This window comes from Oncorhynchus kisutch, linkage group LG14 (genome assembly GCF_002021735.2).
Source record: "Oncorhynchus kisutch isolate 150728-3 linkage group LG14, Okis_V2, whole genome shotgun sequence".
NCBI classification, from domain to species: Eukaryota; Metazoa; Chordata; class Actinopteri; order Salmoniformes; family Salmonidae; genus Oncorhynchus; species Oncorhynchus kisutch.
In genome coordinates, this window is record NC_034187.2 from 21719620 (window position 1) to 21742179 (window position 22560).

Sequence of the window (22560 nt, forward strand, 5' to 3'; positions counted from 1 at the left end):
GCACATGATTGATGATATTGTGGAGCTTTGATAATTGACTACTCTGAGGCAAGGCACGGATTTTCTCGAGAGAGGGGATTGGACGAAACAAACATACAACATTACTTTCTCTACAAGAGCAAAGCTTTTTTCTATTTGGAAAAGTTCATTATGGGTTGGGTTGGGGGCGTCATATCGTTTAATTTGCTAATAAGCCTAGGTTCACAATTAGCAGTACGATTGGAACATATCCCCGATATTTGTTATATTAGGCACACCGAATATACCCACAACACAACAAGTAAGCGTCATGCTCATAATTTAAACTCAAAACGCATCCGATATATTTACAGTGACGTTAGGCCTATATATGATTTGATTAGAGATAAGGTTTGATGGCTTGATGGGTTCTTAGTTTAAAATATTTTGGAGAGAAAACTAAGCATGAGTGATGTAACCTGTTTTATGTACAACCGATGCGAGGTGCCACGCGTATTTCTTCCAGCCTATTTGCAATAGTGAACACTAGAACAAGTTAACGTTTGTCGTCCGCCTTAACTCGGGCTTTTCGAACTCTTATTACACAGCTTTATAGGTCCGCGTTGGCATGTATAGTAAAACGCTATTTCGGGTCTGAATACATTCCAGATTAACACAAATATTACGCTTTTTGTTCTTTTCTTTTTGCCTTTCTCTTATCGGCGAATGGAATTGGCTGGGAGTGTAGAAGCTGTGTTGTTTGGCTCCCCCCGAGTTGAAGCCGTCCTTGTGCATACTCTGCATGTCACAGGATTTGGTCTCTCCTCTCTTTCTGTAGCTGTTGTAGGACTGGCTATGTCCACCACTACTTCCGGGTTCCGTCATTTCAGTCTCCCGCCGATCAGCGCAGCAAACTGACTCTGTTCTATAAGCAAGCTAGCAGCCAACCTGCCAACACTCGCTGACACTCACTCATCTCGGACCGCGAGATAGACTAAATATCTACGGGGGAAAGGAAAGATCTGAATTGCAATCTCTTAATTTCTTTTTCTTTTTACAGTAATAATAAAACAAATAGCGATCCGGAGGCACAAAGTGGACGCGGACTTGCTGGATGAAAACGGGCTAAAAAGATTCACCCTCTCTTGAACATCATCACCAAACATCATTCATTCATTACCTTGACAACCCCTGGCTTTGATTGACAGTTGGAGTGGCAAAAAGCCATGAGACACGACAGTTTAGTTACATGCAGGTTGTTGATGGGCCGATTGTAACCTTCAGGTGCTGCTTTAATTATTTTTTTGGGGGGGAGAGGAAAACAAGAAAAATTGCACAACTCCTGATGCTTCTGCTTGTACTCTACCACATTGGAGAATAGGAGAATTTGCAAAGAAAAGTTGGTTGAAAAAGGAATCGTACCAGTAAATCACATTCTAACCGGACTGGGATATTAAATATACGACACATCCAGGAGTTTATTGGAGAGCAGCCTGATGGCGCAAAGGGTAGGTTTTAAATCTCCAACACTAACCTATACAAATCCACTAGGAGGGCCTCCATATCGATATCCTCTTGTCAGTGGCGGCTGCTTTACAAAGCATTCATATCTAAGCCGTTTTATTTGACATTTTTTGCTGTAGCCTACCTTTACTCTTCAAGCGGAGTGAAAGCCTCGGTTTAACAAACGGTCTCCGCGGCATTTGTGGAGCAGTTTTTTAAAGGGACTCCTAAGTAATTCTGTGTTTTGCCAAAGTAACCCATCTTCGGGGATTCAGAACTAGAATGTTTTTGGTAATTACAAACCTTATCAATGTATTCACACTATAGTTTAGCCATGGCGAATGCCTTTTCTGTCAAAGCAACAGGAATGGCACAAGGATTAGGCTACTTTTTCCAATGTTGGTGTAGTTTCACTATATCGCTTTGACGATAGCCAACTATGACTTAAATGTTGCCTTGTAACTATATGTACGTTTTGGGTACATTTACTCGTGGGTTTCTATCCTCTGACTTTGTTGTTGTTTTATTCCAGTACGATGAGCTGGCCCATTATGGTGGGATGGACGGAGTCGGGCTCCCGGCGTCTATGTACGGAGATCCGCATGCTCCACGGCCGCTACCCCAAGTCCATCACTTGAACCATGGACCACCGATCCATGCCAGCCAGCACTACGGTGCTCATGCACCCCATCCCAGCGTTATGCCTAACAGCATGGGCTCCGCTGTCAACGATGTTTTAAAGAGGGATAAAGATCAAATTTATGGGTAGGTGAACTATAATTACATACCTTATTATTAATCTATTTTAGGCTTTCATGGTGATTTGACTTATGGACGTTTTACTTGTTGCAGAAGTTAGTTAACTCAGAGTATATGCATTAGCAAGTTTAGTTTAAACAATTTCAAGCATCATTTTGTGTTTGGAAAAAGTATTGTCAAAACCTAGAGGTCTAAGAGTATCAGTCATCTGATATTATCATACCTTATATTTTAAAACGATTGTGGATAACCATTATAGTACAATTAACACTAAACCTTTATTACATAGAAGGATGCATGTTATTGGAACATTGTAACACGGATTTGAACACACTGCAACATTATGGTTATGGATACTTGTAAACCGTTGAAAGGTCCGAGTTTATTTTTGGTATAATCCCCAAAACATTATAAAAGCCATTACTAATGAATGCTTTAGTGTCTGTGCGTAAAGTACATTGGAAAGATATAAGACAAACACATATGGTGTAACTTGTAAACAATGTATTTTGCCATCGATGTGCACATAGCTTATTCATAAGTTGTTTACAAAGTAGGCTACTTTATGAATGAATTTGGAGAAGTAAAATACATTTCAAAAAGTTATCTCAGTCAAAACCTTAGAAAGGATATTCTATATTCCTGACACATTCTTCACTGTTTGCCCTCCTAGCATCTTTAGTTTTACGCTAAACTTTAGCTTGCTGTGTAGCCGTGTGATTAGCTTGTGTTAAGCCTGTGTGGAGGCGCTGGATGCCGGGTTGTGCTCAGGCTCTGTTTCCCCTCTTACAGTCACCCATTATTCCCGCTGCTCGCGCTGGTTTTTGAGAAGTGCGAGCTGGCGACGTGCACTCCGAGGGAGCCTGGGGTAGCAGGCGGCGATGTCTGCTCCTCTGACTCCTTCAACGAGGACATCGCAGTCTTTGCCAAACAGGTCATTTTTATATATATATTTACTAAAAACCTAATGCGATTTTCCAAGTGCTTATGGCACACGTATCTACTTGTTAACTTTTGACACATTTCACTTTTGGGAATTTAAAAGTTAAAGTTGAACGTTTGAAAATAAAAGTGTGTTATATATATAGGCTGTACATAGTCGAAGTTAACACGTGAATATACTGGTGATATTGAGTTATTCATGTTTACACCGTATGCAATGCAAATATAATATCACTGTGAATGATGTTTTATTTATTATACAATAGCCTATTATTGCACGAAATCAAATATATATATTTTTAGAATGGATTCGTGACTAAATGCCCTCGACGCATGTAAGAAGTAATTAATCCCCCATCTTTGGTGTTATTGTAGGTCCGAGCAGAAAAACCTTTATTTTCATCAAATCCAGAGTTGGACAATTTGGTAAGCACTATGCAGGACCACCATTTGACGTTCAATTCCCTTCCTGGTGTGACTGTTTGTTACTCTTACTTAGCTTGTTTTGTGGACTTAATTAAACATGCTCTTGTGTTCTCGGCATCGCAAAGTAAATATGTGAGGATTTGATGCAAAAGCACAACACAAATGTTAGATAGGTGTCTTTGAAGTGAACAAGGGGAAGCTCTGAGGGGTTTCGAGTGGCACAGAATTACTTTACTTACGGTGTCTACAGGAGGCGGAGAGGGAAGCCTATGATTTGGCGAAAAAGTGCTGTGACTCGCTGGGCGAATCCTGTTCCAATGAACCATGGCCACTCATTGGGAGCAATGTGGCTGTATCTGCCGCTGTCATAGTTCAGTCGCTGTCTATTGGCTCGGTTCACCAAATGTGTCTTGCCTAATTCAGTTGTTAGATAATCCTACATTTGTATTTTCCAAATCTTAAATCAATAGCCCATCCAATTTCACCCACCACGATAAGTGTGGGAAGCATAACTTTGTTTTGCTCGAGAACCCTATTGCACAAACTTCAAGAAAGTCCATGTGTTTTTGTTATATGAAGTTAAAATAACATGATGTGTAGCATCTAGCTTACCATTATACTTTCATAATTTTATCACACCAAAAATGTAGATTTTAATTCTTGTTTATTCCTGTTTTCAGATGATACAAGCCATACAAGTATTACGATTTCACCTTTTAGAATTAGAAAAGGTAAAGATTCTTACAATTAATATTTTTATTGTGTGATTATAGTATTTGAGAGGTGATCAGCATTAGATTCTGCATGCATGTGGCCCGGTTTAACTCATATTGTAGGCTAGCCTAGTTTGTTGCACAAATTTAAAATGTTGACAGTATTGGAATTTAGATGGAAATTAGTTAATATTGCATGAGATGTAACACGTTAACCTGATACAAATATTTATATAATATAGGTCAGAGTGATTGGATTGAATTCACACTATTCGGCCTATAAATACACTGACCATATTGTAATGCTTTGTCGTTGTTGTTATGCTAATATCACAGATTTGATGTCTGGAGATTTGACCTCAACTGGTTATTATCTGTCGAGTTCACACATGGTGTTTATTTTTTGCTGTTCAACTTGTTGCTCTAGTAGTCTCAAGAGAATAATAGGCACTGCAAAAATTTCACTATTGTTTCCTTGCATTGGCCGATAATGCCCTTAATAGTAGTTAGGGCCTATTACTGGACTGCCTGCGTTTCCCCATCCTGAAAAAACGTATTTCTTCTTGGTCTAGGTGCACGAGCTCTGCGACAATTTTTGCCATCGGTACATCAGTTGTTTGAAAGGAAAAATGCCAATAGATCTAGTTATTGACGAGCGGGATGGCAGCTCGAAGTCAGACCATGAAGAGCTCTCAGGATCTTCGACCAACCTAGCCGATCACGTAAGTAATACAACATTTTCTATCTTTATAATAGTTTATCAGAAAGTTATGTAGGCCTGTTACACCGTCGGCGTTGTATGTGAATGAGCGTTGTTTGTTGGTGGTGATATTGAAGTAGACATTTTTGTTGATAGAAGATGTTTCAAATGTGTTTTACCTACGGTATAATTCGTTGGTTATTTTACATGGTGTGAACTGTCATTATAGTCTCCGTTTAGTCTGTGTTGTCGCCCATGTTGACCTCAGCAGAAGGCCTGCAGCAAATGCATTTGGGAAATCGATATTTTTAGGTCAAAAGTCTTTTGTTATACAATGCAGTGAGTTATTGTTTTAGTCTTTTGATTAGGGGCATTCTTGTGTGTATAGTACTGGTTGTTTGTGTGTGTGTGTGTGTGTGCGTGCGAGCGCGCGCCAGCGTCTCTCTGTTTGTGAGAGAGCGCGCGCTCGTGTGAGTGTGTGTTTGTGTGACAGAGAGAGAGTGTGTTTGTGCTATGGGGTTTGCCTAGTCTTTGTATATGGCCGCCGTGCACATCGTGGATTGTTGGACATTGAATGTGAAAGCGATTATATCTTGCTCATAACTACAATTGTATAGCACGTTTTTGGAGTGGCCTAATGTTAAAAAGACAAGGGCATAATTTCCGAAGACAATATTAGAGACGATAATGATTTGTAGCGTGCGTAACAAAGCTGTCTGATTTGGATGCAGAAAGGGAGAAAGTCATATTCAGTGGGATACCTTATGGGCTACCATCAATGTCAAATTCATAATTTGGTATTATAGGCCTACCTCACGTCTTGGTAGTGTAGCAATGACGTTATTTGCAGTTGATGTTAATGTGTTTAATTGTTTCTTATTGATCGCCCTGTGGTTTTGCAGTGTGCCCCCCACCAATTCAATTATATGCACATGAAGTACAGTGCCTTTACATTTGAAGATCGATCTGGTGCCTTAAACATGGCTTTTTCATGTAACAAACGGAATGCTGCATTGCATCGGTGTACTGTAAAGGCCTATAATGCACAGTTGATAATTCATTATTGATTTAATATCTGGGATCTGGTCTAATATCCGTATTAAATAGGTTGTAGGGATGACGTGTTGGTGAATTCGGGGTGTGTATATTGCGACAGAGTGACTGACTGGTTAATATCTGAGCAGCACGAGCTCAAGCCTATTAGGAATGAAAGCAGATTTAAGTGTTATGCAAAGTCACTGAGCTGCATCTGTCTAGCTATAATAGAGGCTTATTCCCTTTGAATAGCCGCGGCGTTGTTCAGAGTTGGATAGTCAGAGTGCAATGCCTAAGGTAAATTAAAACACAATTAACACCCATAGCAAAATGGGGCCGAGCAGCGGTTTAAAGCTCAATATTGTGGAGTTTATTTACAGAATAAGTGTAGAAATGAGGCATGCTTTTGTTTATCCTGAAGAGATTAGATAGCCTGTTTAGTTTCGTGGCAGATGGTTGATATACTCGAGCCAGTTTACAATGTTCCCTCACAATGTTTGGACCTAAGCAATTGTCATCGATTCCATTTGTGAGAAATATTATTTTGATAATTAGCTAATTAAATATGTCAATAAAGAAAATCAGGAGCAGCAATAAACACACGTGAAGGTGCTTGACAAGTCATTTGTTTTAGGCTCGTTTATATACTGACTGTTCATTAGGTGTTTTAGGTTGGAGATACGTCTTTTTTTTATTGTGGCAGCAATGAACATTTTACTACAACTAATTGTTGTGTACAGTTTTACCAAAGCAGGAGGTTGCTTGTGCGTTTCTGCACCTTGTTTACTAAGAGACTATAGCGCTGCAACTGTAGTGTGAACTGTAGGCTAATAATGGATGTGCTGTCAGATTATCTTTGTGCAAATGTAAAAAGTATGTGCGTTGTAGCTTAGGCTTTACGTTGTTATAATATGTTGTACAGTGTGTTGACGATCAGACTTGACCCACCTATTTTGTCACAAGTACATCACTATTAATAATAGATTTATTGTTACACGGATTTTGTATTATACAGTACTTCTTGACAGTATTGTGAATTGCAGGGCAAAATATAATTGCTGATATAACAGTGAAAACAGTATGGCTTAAACTGTAGGTCTTGTGTCATGAATAACAGAGGATATTTAGGTCTATAACAGTAGAGTGTACATTATAGTGGCCTGCGCTTAACCAGGCCCTACAACTCTGTAGTTAATGGCTATGTCCCCCACATTATGCACACTCATTTCCATATAATATTTTAGTAGTTTGAGTTGTATATGCCCCAAATATGATGAGGACTAATATGAGTGAACACAACATTGAAATCTGCATATAGGAACACACGTTGCATTGTAGGGATGGCAAGCAGTTGCAGCTACACTTGTTGTTTTTTATTTATTTGATTATTTATTCTTGCCTCTGTTTTATGATGCATTTCTATCCTCTTCTAGTTGGAGAGGGGAAGGCAGTTTGATAGTTAGATATGCACATTTATTTAGTTTCAATCTCTGGCGTCCATTTGTCTTTGCTTTGATATGCATTTTTTATATATAGCCCATGGCTTCCTCTCATTTGGTGAAAGTTAGGCTTGCCGGAGATGATGAGGTTCTTCACTGCGAAGGAGACATCGCTTTGAGCTTGTTTTCCCCCCTTTCCTCTCTCCCTGGTTTCTCTCCATCCATACCTGACATTAGAACCCAATAAGAATTATTAGTTGTGTTATTTACACTTCAACACTGTGTTGTCTTTGATTGGATTATACCTTTGTCAGAGGGGATGAAGCCTTAATGCTACTGTTGATTTCTTACTTTGGCTTTCTATGACTGTCCCAACCCCCCCCCCCCCCCCCTATTTTGACCCCGCGCACCACTACCACCAAGCACCCCTGTCACAGGAAAATTGATGATGTTTTGTTACACATGGATAGTGGAAACAAGGGTCTGTCTGGATCTTAGCAAACGATCAGTGCCGTGGTGCTGTTCGTCAATTGCTGTGCTCGCTTGTCTTTTAATTAAAGAAATTACATTTCAGTCTTCTCTGTGTTACATCCAATTAAGGTGGCAAATAGAATTAATGGTTGCTGAATATGATCTGTCCTAATGAATTTGTTCTTTGTGCCTCCTCCTGTCTTTTGCATGGCTTTTTTTCAATCAGTAGTCCTACATATTAGCCAATATGTTCATTTTCCTCCAATACATGCACATTGCTATTGAGGCTGTTTTTTTTAACGACTTGTGCATAGTTTGTTTGTTATGAAGAAATATTGTGGGAGTTGACTTTCTGCCACTCGGTTTTTCTCTCAACGCTTGAGGGCTGCTGGCTGTAGTTCCCACAAAGGTTATGTGTAGGTTATCTTAGCTCTGCACGGCCGGAGAGAAAACACTAGTGTTTACATTTCATTCTCTGGTAAAGGCTTGGGCTGTAAAAACACATTGATCGGGATGGTGACAAGGATTCATGCCAATACTATGATATACTGTACAATATACAGTGGCTTCTGTTGTTATCATTGGACATGTAATAAATGGCCTGTTTCTTTAAGTGCCTATGCTTAGTACTACACGCGCTTTGCTCCATACTTGTACACTCCGACTCCCTGCATAGCCTACGTCTAGGGAATTTGTCCGTTTTGGAAGGTGTTCTAATATAAGTAGCTCTCGCCAACTGGACTGACTTTGTTTGGATCCCCCCCATCAAAACAATGTGTTGTTGAGTGGCCTGACTGCACTGTTCGAGACAATTGTTTTGTGTCTGTGCCTACGTTTCCTATTTGATTAGTGTTCAGATGCAGGGGCCTGTTGGCTGGCATGTCTAATCACTATGGGTAGTAGGGAGAGAGAGGCTCGAGGCTCACTTGTTGCAGTCCCCCACCCCTCTGCTACCCACACATCCCTCTCTCCTAGCCCCATAACATAGACACCAATGCAACCTACAACTGAGCTAAAACACATTCCCGGAGTTGTAGTTTTATGATCATATTCTTAAGATATGTGTAAGCTTATTTTACACCAGGATTTGTTATATTTTTATGAGCATTTACCTTATTTATCTTACAAAATATGTCATTCATATTGTCATTCATATTCCATTCACACAGTTCTATGTCACATTGATAGGTTTAGACTAATACATGATTCTTGAATTTGCCCTATACCCATCATGAGGTTGCTACAACCTAGCCTATGAAAGAAAGTAGGTACACAGGTCGAGAGACAAGGTGACAGACACTGACACATTCAATACTGCCTTGCACACTCTTTCCTGCACCTAGCGGATCTAGGGTGTAATCATTAGTCCCAACAGTTGCAAAACCGTGTTGCAACTAAAACGAGAATTTCTATTGGACAAATTCAGGTAGGCCCATCCCGTTTTGTTCCATTTGCTACTGTTTAAGAAACTTTTTGCCACAGAATCGGTAGAATGAATACACCCCTTATCACCCGCACACACTGCACTTTCATAGCAGCCATACAAACTGCATCATCACATCTACGCGTTCTCCTCCTCTCACATTTTCCCTTCGCTTGTGGACTTCAGTGCACAACACAACAGCTATATTTGACCAGGCGAAAACACCTCCCCATGTAGGGTTGGGTGGTATCCAGATTTCCATGTCATCATTACCGTCCTTCTCTCATACCTGCATATATGGAATTCCAAGCTTAGTACACAAGGGGGCGCCAAAAAAAAAAGAACAAAAGCCCATTGAGCATGTATTACCAAAATGCTAACAAGATTAGCACGAGTAATAGCTCATTTTAATGGAGGCTGGTAGCTAATGAGTGAAAACGAAAATAAACAAATTGCAAAGACAGGCAATCCAGCTCATAAGGTTATACATATATAGGTAAGAGCTACAGAACGTAATATTTGGTGAGTTTGGACATTTACAAGTGATTGTGAATGAGAGACATTGTGCAAATGAACATATTTCTGACGCATGCTTCTCTGAAGGAAGAACGGTACTGGCTCTGGAGCAGCATGTGTAGGCTACAGGTTGTGTCTGTGTGGAGTCGGGAGTCGCTAGGGCAACGGGACTGCCTGCTCTGCTCTGAGAAGATGGGGGAGGAGCAGACGGGTAAGAACAGAGAGGAGAAAAAGCAGCAAGGTACTCAAGATAGTGGCAGCTGTACAAATAACTCATCCAAAGGGTTTTGACTTCTCAAACACGGGAGAAAGCTAACACAATATGATGCTACGTCACCTTATTAAGTCAGCCACTTACTTAGATTAACTAGCAAGTTAAACTTAGGGGTTGTGTTAATGAAGAATTAGCATTTTTCACGCAGGAAAAAAATATTAAACGCATAAGAAATATCTTGCTGTGTTTTTTAAATGCAGATTTGAAATGCTTCTTATTGTAATATCTGCTTGGCATCAGACAAATTTTGTACTCCATTTGCACTTCTCTACTCAGAGATTCCTCTCTGTTTGAGTCAGGTTGTTGAGTAGGCTAAATTAGCTGCATTAGCTAGCTAGCTAAGTAGGTGAAATTGGAGAAAAAAATTACAATAAAATATAGATATCGCTGTCACTCTCTGCTGCTTATTTCTTTTGGAAGATATGAATTAGTTAAAAACGGTTTAATTATTGCATTTTTCTCTCTTCGAATCAACTACTCACCTCATGTTATGCACTGCTGTGCTAGCTAGCTGTGGCTCATGCTTTCAGTACTAGATTCATTCTCTGATCCTTTGATTGGATGGACAACATGTCAGTTTTTGCTGCAAGAGCTCTGATAAGTTGGAGGACGCCCTCCAGAAGTCGTCATAAATACTTTGTAAATCTATGGAAGGGGGTGAGAACCATGAGCCTCCGACGTTTTGTATTGAAGTGAATATACCCAGAGGAGGACAAAAATTGCTGTCCTCCAGCTACACCATAGTGTTACTGTAGACCTTCATTGCAAAACAGTGTTTTTTAATCAGTTATTTGGTGACGTGAATATATTTAGTACAGTTTTAACTAAAAATAATAGCTTTTTTAAAGTTTCACTATTTTATTTTTATGAAATTCCTGGTCCTCCCCTTCCTCCTCATGTCACCAGATTAAGATCCTCTATAATTATTGGAAAGGAACATCAGCTCAGCACCTTGCACTTTCAACACCCTGTGATATTCATCATAACTTATTTAATGTGTAGAGGAAAAAAACTGCATCGTTTCCCGAGACCTAAGTGAGAAGAAAACACACCATATCATCGCGTGACTCCACGTTTACTTCGATATGATGATTATTATATCAGTATGTGCACATAAAGGCGTTTCCACCGCCATTTCTCACATGAACAAATGTTACTGATGCAAAAAGATCCGACCATATCGAATTAACAAAAATTGTCGGTTGGAATTTATAAAATTGTACTTCCTGTTTCCGTCACAGCTGTCGTGATTTTTTTTAAATACGGTATGACTTTACTCATATAAAGACTGTGGATGGAAACGTGGTTAAGGTTGTAAATCACATAGCTCTCAATGGTGTGTAATCAAGTTTTTATCTGTGCTTTCTGATGGAATGATTGCACATGTAATGTGCCATTCAGTGCAATGAAGACTTATTTTGCCCTGAAGTAAATTCCCCACTGTACACATTGCCTGCCAGCCACGCCTATCACTTAAAACACACAATGGTCAATTATTAGATGATTAATTCATGTTTCCTTTTTATTCTTGGAGGATAATTGTAGGTGTTGTAAAAATGCTCAGTTGTTTACTAGAAGAGCACCTTCACTTTTGAACATCTTTTTTTGGCGTGTCTCTGTAATTACGTGTCAAATTCAACAAAAATGTGCAAGGACTTTAACTGCATATGCAGTGTGGCAAGATGTGTCTTGAAATGTCAGCTGGCTATGATTTATGATGATTTATGTTTCTAGTGTGTCAGCAATATGGGACATGTTCAGTAGAGGAGCCTCCCAGGCCCAGCCGTTGCAGGAAGCAGTACTACAGTATACACTACATCAGTGTAGTCCCCCGCCTCACTCTGCATTATACCTATTTTTCAGTGCCCTTTCCTCTTTTTCAGGCCCTGGGTTTTTGGGAATTTGAATTAATTTGTGCTAAATCAATTGTATTTTAAAGTCCAAGTAATGTACTGAAAAATATTTAAAAAACAGTGAAATTGCTGTGATGGGTAGGGCAAGTGTGTGTGTACATGAGAAAAGGAGGACAACAGGAGGAGAGGAGTGAGTTGTTCTCCTGTTGCCCTGATGCACTACAAGGCTTTCCCCACATATTGTATCCTGCATTTATATTAATTACAACATGCATTATCAGCTGTGAGTCGCTAACCTCAGCAAATAGAGAAGGCAGCCACGGGAGACCAAGCTTGCCTTGTATCTTATTTTCCATCTAGTCTATCTATTATCTGTCTGTCTGTCTGTCTGTCTGTCTGTCTGTCTGTCTGTCTGTCTGTCTGTCTGTCTGTCTGTCTGTCTGTCTGTCTGTCTGTCTGTCTGTCTGTCTGTCTGTCTGTCTGTCTGTCTGTCTGTCTGCCTGCCGGTCTGTCATTCTGTCTGCCTGCCTGCCGGTCTGTCTGTCTGCCAGCCTGTCTCCCTGCCTGTCTGTCTGCCTGTCTCCCTGCCTGTCTCCCTGCCTGTCTGTCTGTCTGCCTGTATGCCTGTCTGCGCTGTGTGTTGCGTTGCGTTTGCTCGTTGCTGCTCTGGTCTCTCCTCCTGGTAACAGTGCTCTTTAACACAATTAGAGAAGAGCATGTAGTGAACCATGTTTGACTCCTAATGATGCCAAGCTACAGGGAGTAGTCACATGACGTGGTGCTACAGGCATTATGATTTGTTGTTGTTGTGATCTTGGTTTTTAGATTGACGAAGAAAGACCCTTTTGGGTGAAGTAGTTTTTTTTAACGTCTTGTTTGAACTTTAATAGACTCATGGGAGGCATGCTATCTGTGTTTGTGAGTGTGTGTCTGCCTGTGTATTGGTAATGCAGGCCTTGGTGTGTGCTCACCTTTCATAGCTTGGAGAGGTTCACTGAATAATTCACAGCAGGGAAAGGAAGGCTATTGCTTTTGTCGCCCTGTTGAGTGTGGAAAGTTAACGCAGGTTTGGGATATTTATTGCCATGTTGTGCGAGAGCTGTTATTGATGAGAGGTGAGCGACATCTACGCATAGTGAAGCACCTGTTTGACAAAATGAAAGCATAAGCATTTGTTTGGACCTACATCATTTTCCTTACTGTTGTTTGGTCTTTGCTTATGTTACAGTGACCAACAGGGCCTAGTTTAGTCCAAGGCATAGATCCCTGGCCAAGCTTCCATTTACTGTACTTCTGGCTAGCAAATCACTGCCAAATATCACTCCCATTTAGCTAAGCTGTCTCTGAATTGAATTTAGTACTAGAGCCATTAAAAATGACACATTACTGTGCTATGATAGCTAAATGAAGTCATATCGATTCAGCCATTGCATTAAGTTCATGTGGTTCCCTGGCCTAGCTGGCCATCAGATCAGAGGCTGTAGTGTTGTGGAGAGAGTGAGAGATAGAGAGAGTCAGTGAGTTAGTTAGCGTACTGTAGAGTACCCTTCTAGGTCAGTCTGGCCAGCAATGGGTGTTTCAGTGATCAGGAAGTGGAACCCGGTCATTTTCTTCCCTTAGAGCAACAAGAGCCCATTTGGAGTCTGTGGAGCCTGGCTCTGGCTAAATACATCATGCGCTGCCTGGGCTCTTGAGGCTGCGTCCCGCCGAGACACATTTTCAGCCTCTTTATAAATGAATCGGCTGCATTTCTGGTGGCTGGGGTTTGGACTTCATGGCCTCCGAGAACGGAGATACTATTTTACTGTCTCAGTCGCTATTCTTTTCTCTCTCTCAGTCTCTCTCCCTCTGTCTCAGCTTGCCTCCCTCCCTGCCTGCCCTTCCATTTTTAATGACATTGGCTCAATAGAAGTGTAATAAGATGGCTCACGTTAATGTTATTACCCTCTATGTAAACAATATACAGATAATTGTAAAGGAAGGCTCTTGACCGCATCGAAGCCCACCTCTTTTCCAGTCCCTCATTCAGAAGGGCTAAAACCCACGTGGGGGCTATTGTTCGGCCTGCCTTATTCCCCCAACTCCTCTCCTCTTCTGGGTAATTCTCCCAGCTCTTTATATGATTGCCATCCGGAGAACAGCTGACGCTGAGAGGGGTTGTAGTGGAGTGCTGGGGCTGAAGGGCCTGTGTCTGCCTGCTGTTTGCCTCTCCGCTCCGAGCTGTTTGAGAACACAGCCTTCCTCCCCAAAAACTTACCAGATGAAAGGAGGGCCGCTGAGCTGCTCGTAGGCACAGCCAGAGCCAGAGCAGCAACGGCAGCACATAAGGACCAGCCAGCCAGTCAGCTAACCGCTCTGTGCTGCTGTCTCATAGCCTCTCCTCGTGAACTCCTCTCTAGGCAGTCTGTCCTCCCCCAGAACAGCTCACTCAAACTGGGGCAGCCTCACTAGCAGGCAAACGTTCAGCAGGATTGCTACTGAGCTTAAAGTGATTGGAAAAAACAGTCTCTTTTGAAATAATTCTGTGGCTTGTACTTTCCCCCCTGCTTTTAATATATGTATGTCTGTTTGAGACAACAACAAAAAATTGAGCTGGGAGAAGTGGACTAAGGTTTGTGGGAAGCCTTGGTGCAGGCCTGTGTTTGTTTGGCTTGGGCTCCTTTCAAGGGGCTGCTTCTCCAAGGCCCCAGACAACGTTGGGCCAACATCGGCCAACATTTTGTCATTGTTTTAAAAGGGGACAAGTTAAGTTGGGATAGACTAGACTTTGTTTGTATGTGTGTGTGTTACTGTGTATGTGTGCGATGTCTGTGTGAATGTAAATGTGTGTGTATGTGACTCATGTGTCTATCTGTACTGTGTGTATAGGGGTGACGTGGTCAGTCTGTTCCTCTGTGGTGTGAATGGCAGAGGAAATTCCACTTGTAGCCTGCCTTCGTGTGGCACTGATAAAGCATTTCCTGTGCTGTAGGACGCCAGTTCCCCGGTCCGGACCAGCAGGGACCTGGGAATGACCAGGAGAGAGAGAAGGAGGAGAAAGAGAAAATGGGAGGAGAGAGAGGAAGGAGAGAATGGAAAAAGAGAGATGGAGGAGAGGGAGGGAGGGAGGAGAGAGAGGGAGGGAGGAGAGAGAGGGAGGAGAGCGAGGGAGGGAGGAGAGAGAGGGGGGAGGAGAGAGAGGGAGGAGAGCGAGGGAGGGAGGAGAGAGAGGGGGGAGGAGAGAGAGGGAGGAGAGCGAGGGAGGGAGGAGAGAGAGGGGGGAGGAGAGAGAGGGAGGAGAGCGAGGGAGGGAGGAGAGAGAGGGGGAGGAGAGAGAGGGAGGTGAGCGAGGGAGGGAAAAAGGAGTAGGGAAAGGGAGGAGAAACTGTACTTATGATTTACATTCACACAGACATCGCACAAGTTTTTATTGTGCAAACCATGCCACTATTGGAGCCAGTTGTCTCTGTAGGAGTGCTCTGAGCTTTCTCTGAATGTATGTGTATCTGTGGGTGTGTGTGTTTCTGTGTGTGTGTGTGTGTGTGTGTGTGCATTGTTTGGCAGATTAGAGGGAGAATCACTGTCATATCTTATTTTCATTTCTGACAGTGCTAATGATGAATAGCTCTTGTGGTGTATTTAGACTTCTTTCCTCGATATTTCTCACTTGACACGGAAGTCTCAATTGGTTACGGTATAAACTAAGTCCACGGGCCCGGCCATATGTGTTTAGACAATTCCTCAGTGAGCGCCCTGCCTGCACCGTTCAAAATCAGACACCACATTAACTGTCTTCTCTATGTTGTGTGCTCTTATGTATTAATGAAACTGTGTGATTGCAGAGTTTAGACATTAGTGCTAGCTGGTTTAGTGCATGTGGCTTTTGTCTTTCTGCTTTTGATTGTAGCAGCGTTGTTGATTGTGTGCTAGGGGGGATGAGGAGATGTCTTTGCTTTCCTAAGGAATGCAAGCAGTCACAGAGATCCTCACTGCACTGTAGACTCTTACAGATGTCACTCTGACGTTTCCAACATACTCATGTGGTCTCCCTCTTTCTTTCCCCCTCTTCCCCTCTTCCCCTCTCCCCCCTCTCCTCCTCCTTCCTGCTCTCCTCTCCTGGTTTGCGGTTTGGATGGGGAATGCGGACGGATGGATCCCTCTCTCCCTCTCGTTTGTAAAACTCCAAACAGAACCCAGCTTCCTGGAGAGACCACGATGACGCCACCTCCACACACTCGGCCGGCACACCAGGGCCCTCCAGCGGGGGCCACGCTTCACAGAGCGGTGACAACAGCAGCGAGCAAGGTGAGCCAGCACACACACATGCACACAGGTATGCACGCATGCACACACACACACACACACACACACACCCGCACACACCCGCACACACACACACACACACACACACACACACACACACACACACACACACACACACACACACACACACACACACACACACACACACACAGACACACACACACACACACACCCGCACACACACACACACACACACACACACACACACACACACACACACACACACACACACACACACACACACACACCCGCACCCGCACACACACACACACACACACACACACACACACACACACACACACACACACACACACACACACACACACACCCGCACACACACACACACACACACACACACACACACACACACACACACACACACACACACACACACACAGCACAGCACAGCACAGCACAGCACAGCACAGCACAGCACAGCACAGCACATTATTAACTGCTGTAAACTGTAGCCATTTAGGGGTGGAGTTGAACAGGGCTCTAAGAAAAGCAGGTGATTAATAGGATGTTTGTGCCAGTTCTCACTAGAATTGAAAACATATTAACATTGCTAGCATGACAATTACCACTCAGAACAACTTCTGTTTTTATCTGGCTCTAGTCTGGATGGACTCCTTGCCAGCCAGCCTGCCACAATGCATTAAAAAGAACAACCTGTACACAATATTATAGTTATAATGCAAGTCATGTCTGTGAGTCTGAATTTTGGATTGTTATAGTGTTCTGACTTTCTAGTATTCACATTTGTTGAAGTATTCAAACGAAGACATCAACACAAGGCATCACACCAAAACAGAACTAACAAACTTGTTTCAATTCATGAATAAGGGATTCAACACTGTTATCTTAATAGTGTCTTTGCTAAGACAACAGTGGTGATAGCCACTAGCCTTTCCTTTCTTGTCCTGCCCTTGTTTTCAATGTTCTCTGTTGCAGTCAGAGCTCCTTTTACTGGCGGCAGTGTGTGTGTGTGTGTGTGTGTGTGTGTGTGTGTGTCTGTTTCCGTCTGGGGTTTGCATGGAATTTCATCACACACACACACATACACACACACACACACACACACACACACACACACACACACACACACACACACACACACACACACACTCTTCTCCCTCACACTGTCTGTCTCCACAACAGGCCAGATGCTTGTCATGTCCAATCACGGCTATCCTTTTGCAGATAGGCAATCAAATGTATTGATGGCGTGTGTGTGTGTTCTGTGGTTGTGCTGGTTTAATCATAGAGTCTGTCTGAGTCTGTGGGTCTGTCGGAGTGGCTGTGTTGCTGAACCATTACTGACCACAGAGACACTCCTAGAGTAGACCTTTGTGGTGGGCCCACGTCAGGACTAGTTGCATCAAAGGCAGCTGACTGGCTGAACGGAAGGGGCTTGGCCTTGACAGTCAGTATCTCCGGTTCTCGAGGTGCACCGCGAATTAGAGAGGATCTGGCCAGTCACTGTGGCCTGTGTCTGGCAAGGTGAACAGTAGCTCTGAGATTCTGTTCACATATTGAACCCCTTTTTAGAAACCAGTGTAGCCACTATACATCTGTCAAAATATTGATTTGTTAAATTCAGGTTTATTGGATATACTATACCTTCTCATTGTTGATCATCCCTTCAAAGCCAGTACATGAGTTATAGAGACTAAGCGATGCAGAAAAGAAGGCTGCACAAGGGAGAGAAATAATAGAGAGAGGGAGGAAGTTGAAAGAAATGCACTGCCTATTGATTATCTTACACGCATATGTACAAGTGACATGTAATCCACAGAGCACTTATCGACTCCTCTCATCACCGGATCCAGTAACAGCTGATCAATATGGGCCAAGACAGTTACCGTACGGCGCTGAGCACTGGGCCAAGTAGGACCCAGACCAGACCTTGGCCTCCCTGCCCCAGACCAGACCTGGGCCTCCCTGCCCCAGACCAGACCTGGGCCTCCCTGCCCCAGACCAGACCTGGGCCTCCCTGCCCCAGACCAGACCTGGGCCTCCCTGCCCCAGACCAGACCTGGGCCTCCCTGCCCCAGACCAAAAGGGGATAAATGCTGTACTTACCTCCAGCTCAAACATCAGAGTGAAAAAAAAGAAAAGAAGGAGGAGGGGATAGAACAAAAGAAAGAGGAGAGAGAAAAAGAGATGCCAAAACGAGGAGGTGTAGAGAGAAAGAGATGCCAAAACGAGGAGGTGTAGAGAGAAAAAGATGCCAAAACGAGGAGGTGTAGAGAGAAAGAGATGCCAAAACGAGGAGGTGTAGAGAGAAAGGAGTAGAAAAAACAGAGTAGGGAAAATGAGGAGGAAAATCAAGACAGAGAGAAAAAAAGAGTACGAATGAGAAAAAAGAAGAGAGAAAGGAGCGAGAGAGAGGAGGCAGCTGATTTAATGGTCTAATGAGGCCGTCCTCCAGCCAGTTGTTTCGTGTGAGGCGCGCTCTGACCTTTAGCTCCGCTCGGGAGCCGTCTGCCTCATTTTTCACATTCTTGCAATTACGTTTACGCTTGAAGCTCTCCCTGACTCACAACTCTGGTCCTTCCACTCTGACAGAGCCCCCTGTCCTCTCCCCTCCACTCTACTCCTCTCCATGCATGGATAGCCTTCTCATCTCAACCACATTTCCACGTTACAAAAATACACTCCATAGTCTGAACACTTAAGCCCACAGAGAAAGAGCCAAACGTGTGCCTCACCTAATTAATCAGGTATTTAACAAGTTAGCCTCTGTTAAAATGGGTGGAGGTTGAGGTACTGTAGAAAGAAAGAAAGAATGAGGGAAAAGGGATAGAGGGAGAGAAAGAGAGAGAGAGTCAGGGAGGCGGAAGGAAAGACAAGAGCTGTAAAGGACTGAACAAAAATCCATAAGTGAATCATCCTTTTCTGTGAATACTTGTAGCCCTTTCCTGCAGTCAATGACCAAAAGCTCCCTCTTTGGCCTTATGGGTTGAATGTTATTAATATTTGTCATAATTTCGTTATTAATAAAGTTTTAAACATTTTTTTAGGACGGATATCCAGTGTTTCTATTTCAAACAGTTTTGTTATATTTCAGTCTTCTGTGGTGTATATAAAGTGTAATATTGGGATCCAATCCCAAAATGTATTACATTTCAACTCTATATCTGACATGGTACAGGTGTCTGCTTTTTTGTAAGCCCATAACCATGTGTGTGTGGTGTATACTTTTGTTTCAAAGTAGATTTGTTTAAGACTAACAATAATTACTCTGGGTGGGCCTGATTTAGCCCACTGCAGGTTGAAAGATGTGTGGGCCTGATTTAGCCCACTGCAGGTTGAAAGATGTGTGGGCCTGATTTAGCCCACTGCAGGTTGAAAGATGTGTGGGCCTGATTTAGCCCACTGCAGGTTGAAAGATGTGTGGGGCTTAAAAAATCGCTTCATTTCTTTTAAATGACAAGTCTTAAGGCCAACTTTTTGGGTCTTGTATTTTCTAGTGAGTGTTGAACTGTTCCTGATTTATATAACCTACACAGGGGTCTCTCTCTGACAATGGCTGAGTGGATGCGTTGGCGAGTGTGAATTCTCCTATTGTTTTCCTCCTCATGTTAATCCGTCATCACGTTGACGGTTTATAGTTCCTGTTAGGTAAATGACATTACAGCATACACCTCTCATACCTTGCCCTCCCTTCTGAGATAGTGTGAGTGTAGATACAGGCCTAGAGAAAATGTACATTCTTAACAACATAATCTCTTGCTTGTATCTCAGCACTGAGCATTATTCTGAACCCCTGCCAGAGAACATTTTAACCAGTGAGAAAATATGTGTATCCCCTCTTGAGGAATAATTTACTGTGAAGCAGTAAAGCAAGATGAAGCATGCTCATAGCTGTCATTAGAGATTGCCAGTTAAGGTTTTGACACATTGGAGAGAGGGTTTGGGTACAGTACACAGGCCTGCTAACACCCCACCACCCTTCCTCCTCATCCTCCACCTCATTCGCTCACACACTTTTTTCCCACTCTGAAATCCCTTCCAAAAATGAAAATATGAATTATCACCTTCGGGGGAAATTCTGCACTCTTACTTACTGTCTGTGAGGAGAACTCCATGTGTTCTAGCTTGATAAACAGCAGTGGTGCATGGGAGAAGTTTCAATAGGCTTCCTTACAGATTGCAGCTCAGTGCTCTCCACTATCAGAGTATCAGTGTTGGCTTGGCTTGTAGCCCTTTTGATTAGCATCTCTTTTGATTTATTCCGAACTTATCTTGAGACACCAGAAACGTAAATGAAGTAGGAAGTAGTCAGACCTGATGTCGGTGGCTGTTTAAAAATAGGAGTTTATTTTGAAGAAGGTGGCCAATCGGATGAAGCATAATCCACTTCACGTCCATGCCAAACATTGTACAGTCAGATACACTCACAGACTCACTCAACTACAGTAAATCCTCACTACTGATACAACTTCAAGGTAGGGAAGCTCTTGCCCTCCCTCCCTCCCTCCCTCCCTCCCTCCCTCCCTCCCTCCCTCCCTCCCTCCCTCCCTCCCTCCCTCCCTCCCTGCCTTTCTTCAGTCCGCTCCTATAATTATTAGATATGCATGAAAACCAAACCATGTTGACATCTTGAGTGGTGAGCAAAAGGCCTCTCCATACCATTCCCCCTGTTTTACTACCAAAAGGCCTCTCCATACCATTCCCCCTGTTTTACTACCAAAAGGCCTCTCCATACCATTCCCCCTGTTTCACTACCAAAATCCCCAGCAAAAAAACGTTTTGTACATTTTCTCAGCAATTGAACCTCCATGTTCTGCAGCTACGCAGACTCCCCTGAGAGGTGCAGAGAGAGAAAGATAAGAGGTTGACGGAGAGGGGTTGAGAGAGAGAGAGAGAGAGAGAGAGAGGTTTAGGGAGAGCGAGAGAGGTTGAGGGAGAGCGAGAGAAGTTGAGGGAGGGAGAGAGAGTTTGAGGGAGAGAGAGAGAGTTTGAGGGAGAGAGAGAGAGTTTGAGGGAGAGCGAGAGAGGTTGAGGGAGAGAGAGAGATTGAGGGAGAGGGAGATTGAGGGAGAGAGAGAGAGGTTGAGGGAGAGAGAGAGATTGAGGGAGGGAGAGAGAGAGAGTGGTGGGGCTTGGTGGGAGCATGCTACAGTAGCCCTGGTGGCGGTGTGGTGTGTGTGTTTTCAGTGTGTGCAGCTCGCCCATCCCTGTCCAGGAGCCCCTCTAGGCAGGGCCATTGTGGTTGAGCTCACCAGAGGGGGGTCATTCCTTGTGGGGACATGGCTCCCTGGTCAAACCCAGAAATCTGGCAGTTTCCAGACCTTTGGCTGCTTTTTCTCTTTTTTCAATGCCCTGGTACAGCTTTACTGTGTGCTCAAATGAAGTCCCCCCCAAAATAAGGGAAGTAAAAGGAAACCACAACAGAAAGGAAGCCAGGGACTCAGCTAAAACACAAGATGGAAGCCTTGTTGCATTTTTGTGTCTGCTGTTCCTGCCCTGTGTGTATGTGCTAGTTGGCTGTCTCTGGGTGCCTGTTAGAGTTTAATTTAGACTAGTAATTAAAGCTGAATACTGGCCCATAAACAACAGATAAACAGTAAAGCAGAACCGGGCCCTGCTGTTTTATGGCCGTCACTCCCAGCTGTTAGAGGACTGATAACTTTTACACAGTGCCCCTACCTCACCACAACACAACACCACAGCAGCAAGGGTGGAAACAGGCTAGAATTTCCTCCTTCTTTCAAAACAATACAGAGAGCAGAGAGAGAGATGCTCAAGAAGGACAGAGCGAGAGAGAGAGAGAGAGAGAGAGAGAGAGAGAGAGAGAGAGAGAGAGAGAGAGGATGAAGTGAGGGCAGCCAAGGTGAGGATAGCAGCAGCCAGGATGAAAGGTTTAGGAAGAGGAGCCTGCCCTCAGTAGATTGCTTACAAAACCACTTAAATGGCAACAATGATCGCATTAACAATAAATTAAGAGCTATCATGATGTGCCTGGTGTGCCTTCCGCCTGTGGCTTTCACTGGCATTTGGGCCATCGGTCACTGTGCCCACAGATCTTATTGACACCCTAGCCAAAGCAGGAGAATGGATAAACACAGAGCTTTCCTACACAGGCCTGGCCTACCCGTAGCATGACTTTCCAACATGCATAACGTTACTACATGAAGAGTTCTCCAAGGGGTTGTTGTCTACATATGGGTTGTAAAAAGCTGTGTCACTACATGTCCAGGCCATGCTAGTCAGGTGCCTGTGGCGTTGTTGTGAAAA

General features: G+C 43.3%; 1 protein-coding gene across 3 annotated transcripts in view; it reads left to right on the plus strand.

Annotated features, from left to right (window-relative positions):
* Positions 1 to 425: 425 nt before the first annotated feature.
* LOC109904182 (homeobox protein Meis2) overlaps positions 426 to 22560 on the plus strand; it is a 130104-nt gene continuing 107969 nt past the window's right edge. For 2 of the 3 annotated variants that reach the window (XM_031788020.1, XM_031788022.1), the window contains exons 1-7: positions 474 to 1466; positions 1994 to 2226; positions 3013 to 3154; positions 3538 to 3588; positions 4269 to 4319; positions 4874 to 5023; positions 16182 to 16296. In XM_031788020.1, coding sequence (XP_031643880.1) covers positions 1455 to 1466; positions 1994 to 2226; positions 3013 to 3154; positions 3538 to 3588; positions 4269 to 4319; positions 4874 to 5023; positions 16182 to 16296 — 754 coding nt within the window. In that variant the 5' untranslated portion in view covers positions 474 to 1454. Of the gene's footprint in view, positions 1467 to 1993; positions 2227 to 3012; positions 3155 to 3537; positions 3589 to 4268; positions 4320 to 4873; positions 5024 to 16181; positions 16297 to 22560 lie in introns of all 3 variants that reach the window. The other variant, XM_031788021.1, reaches the window with a different exon arrangement.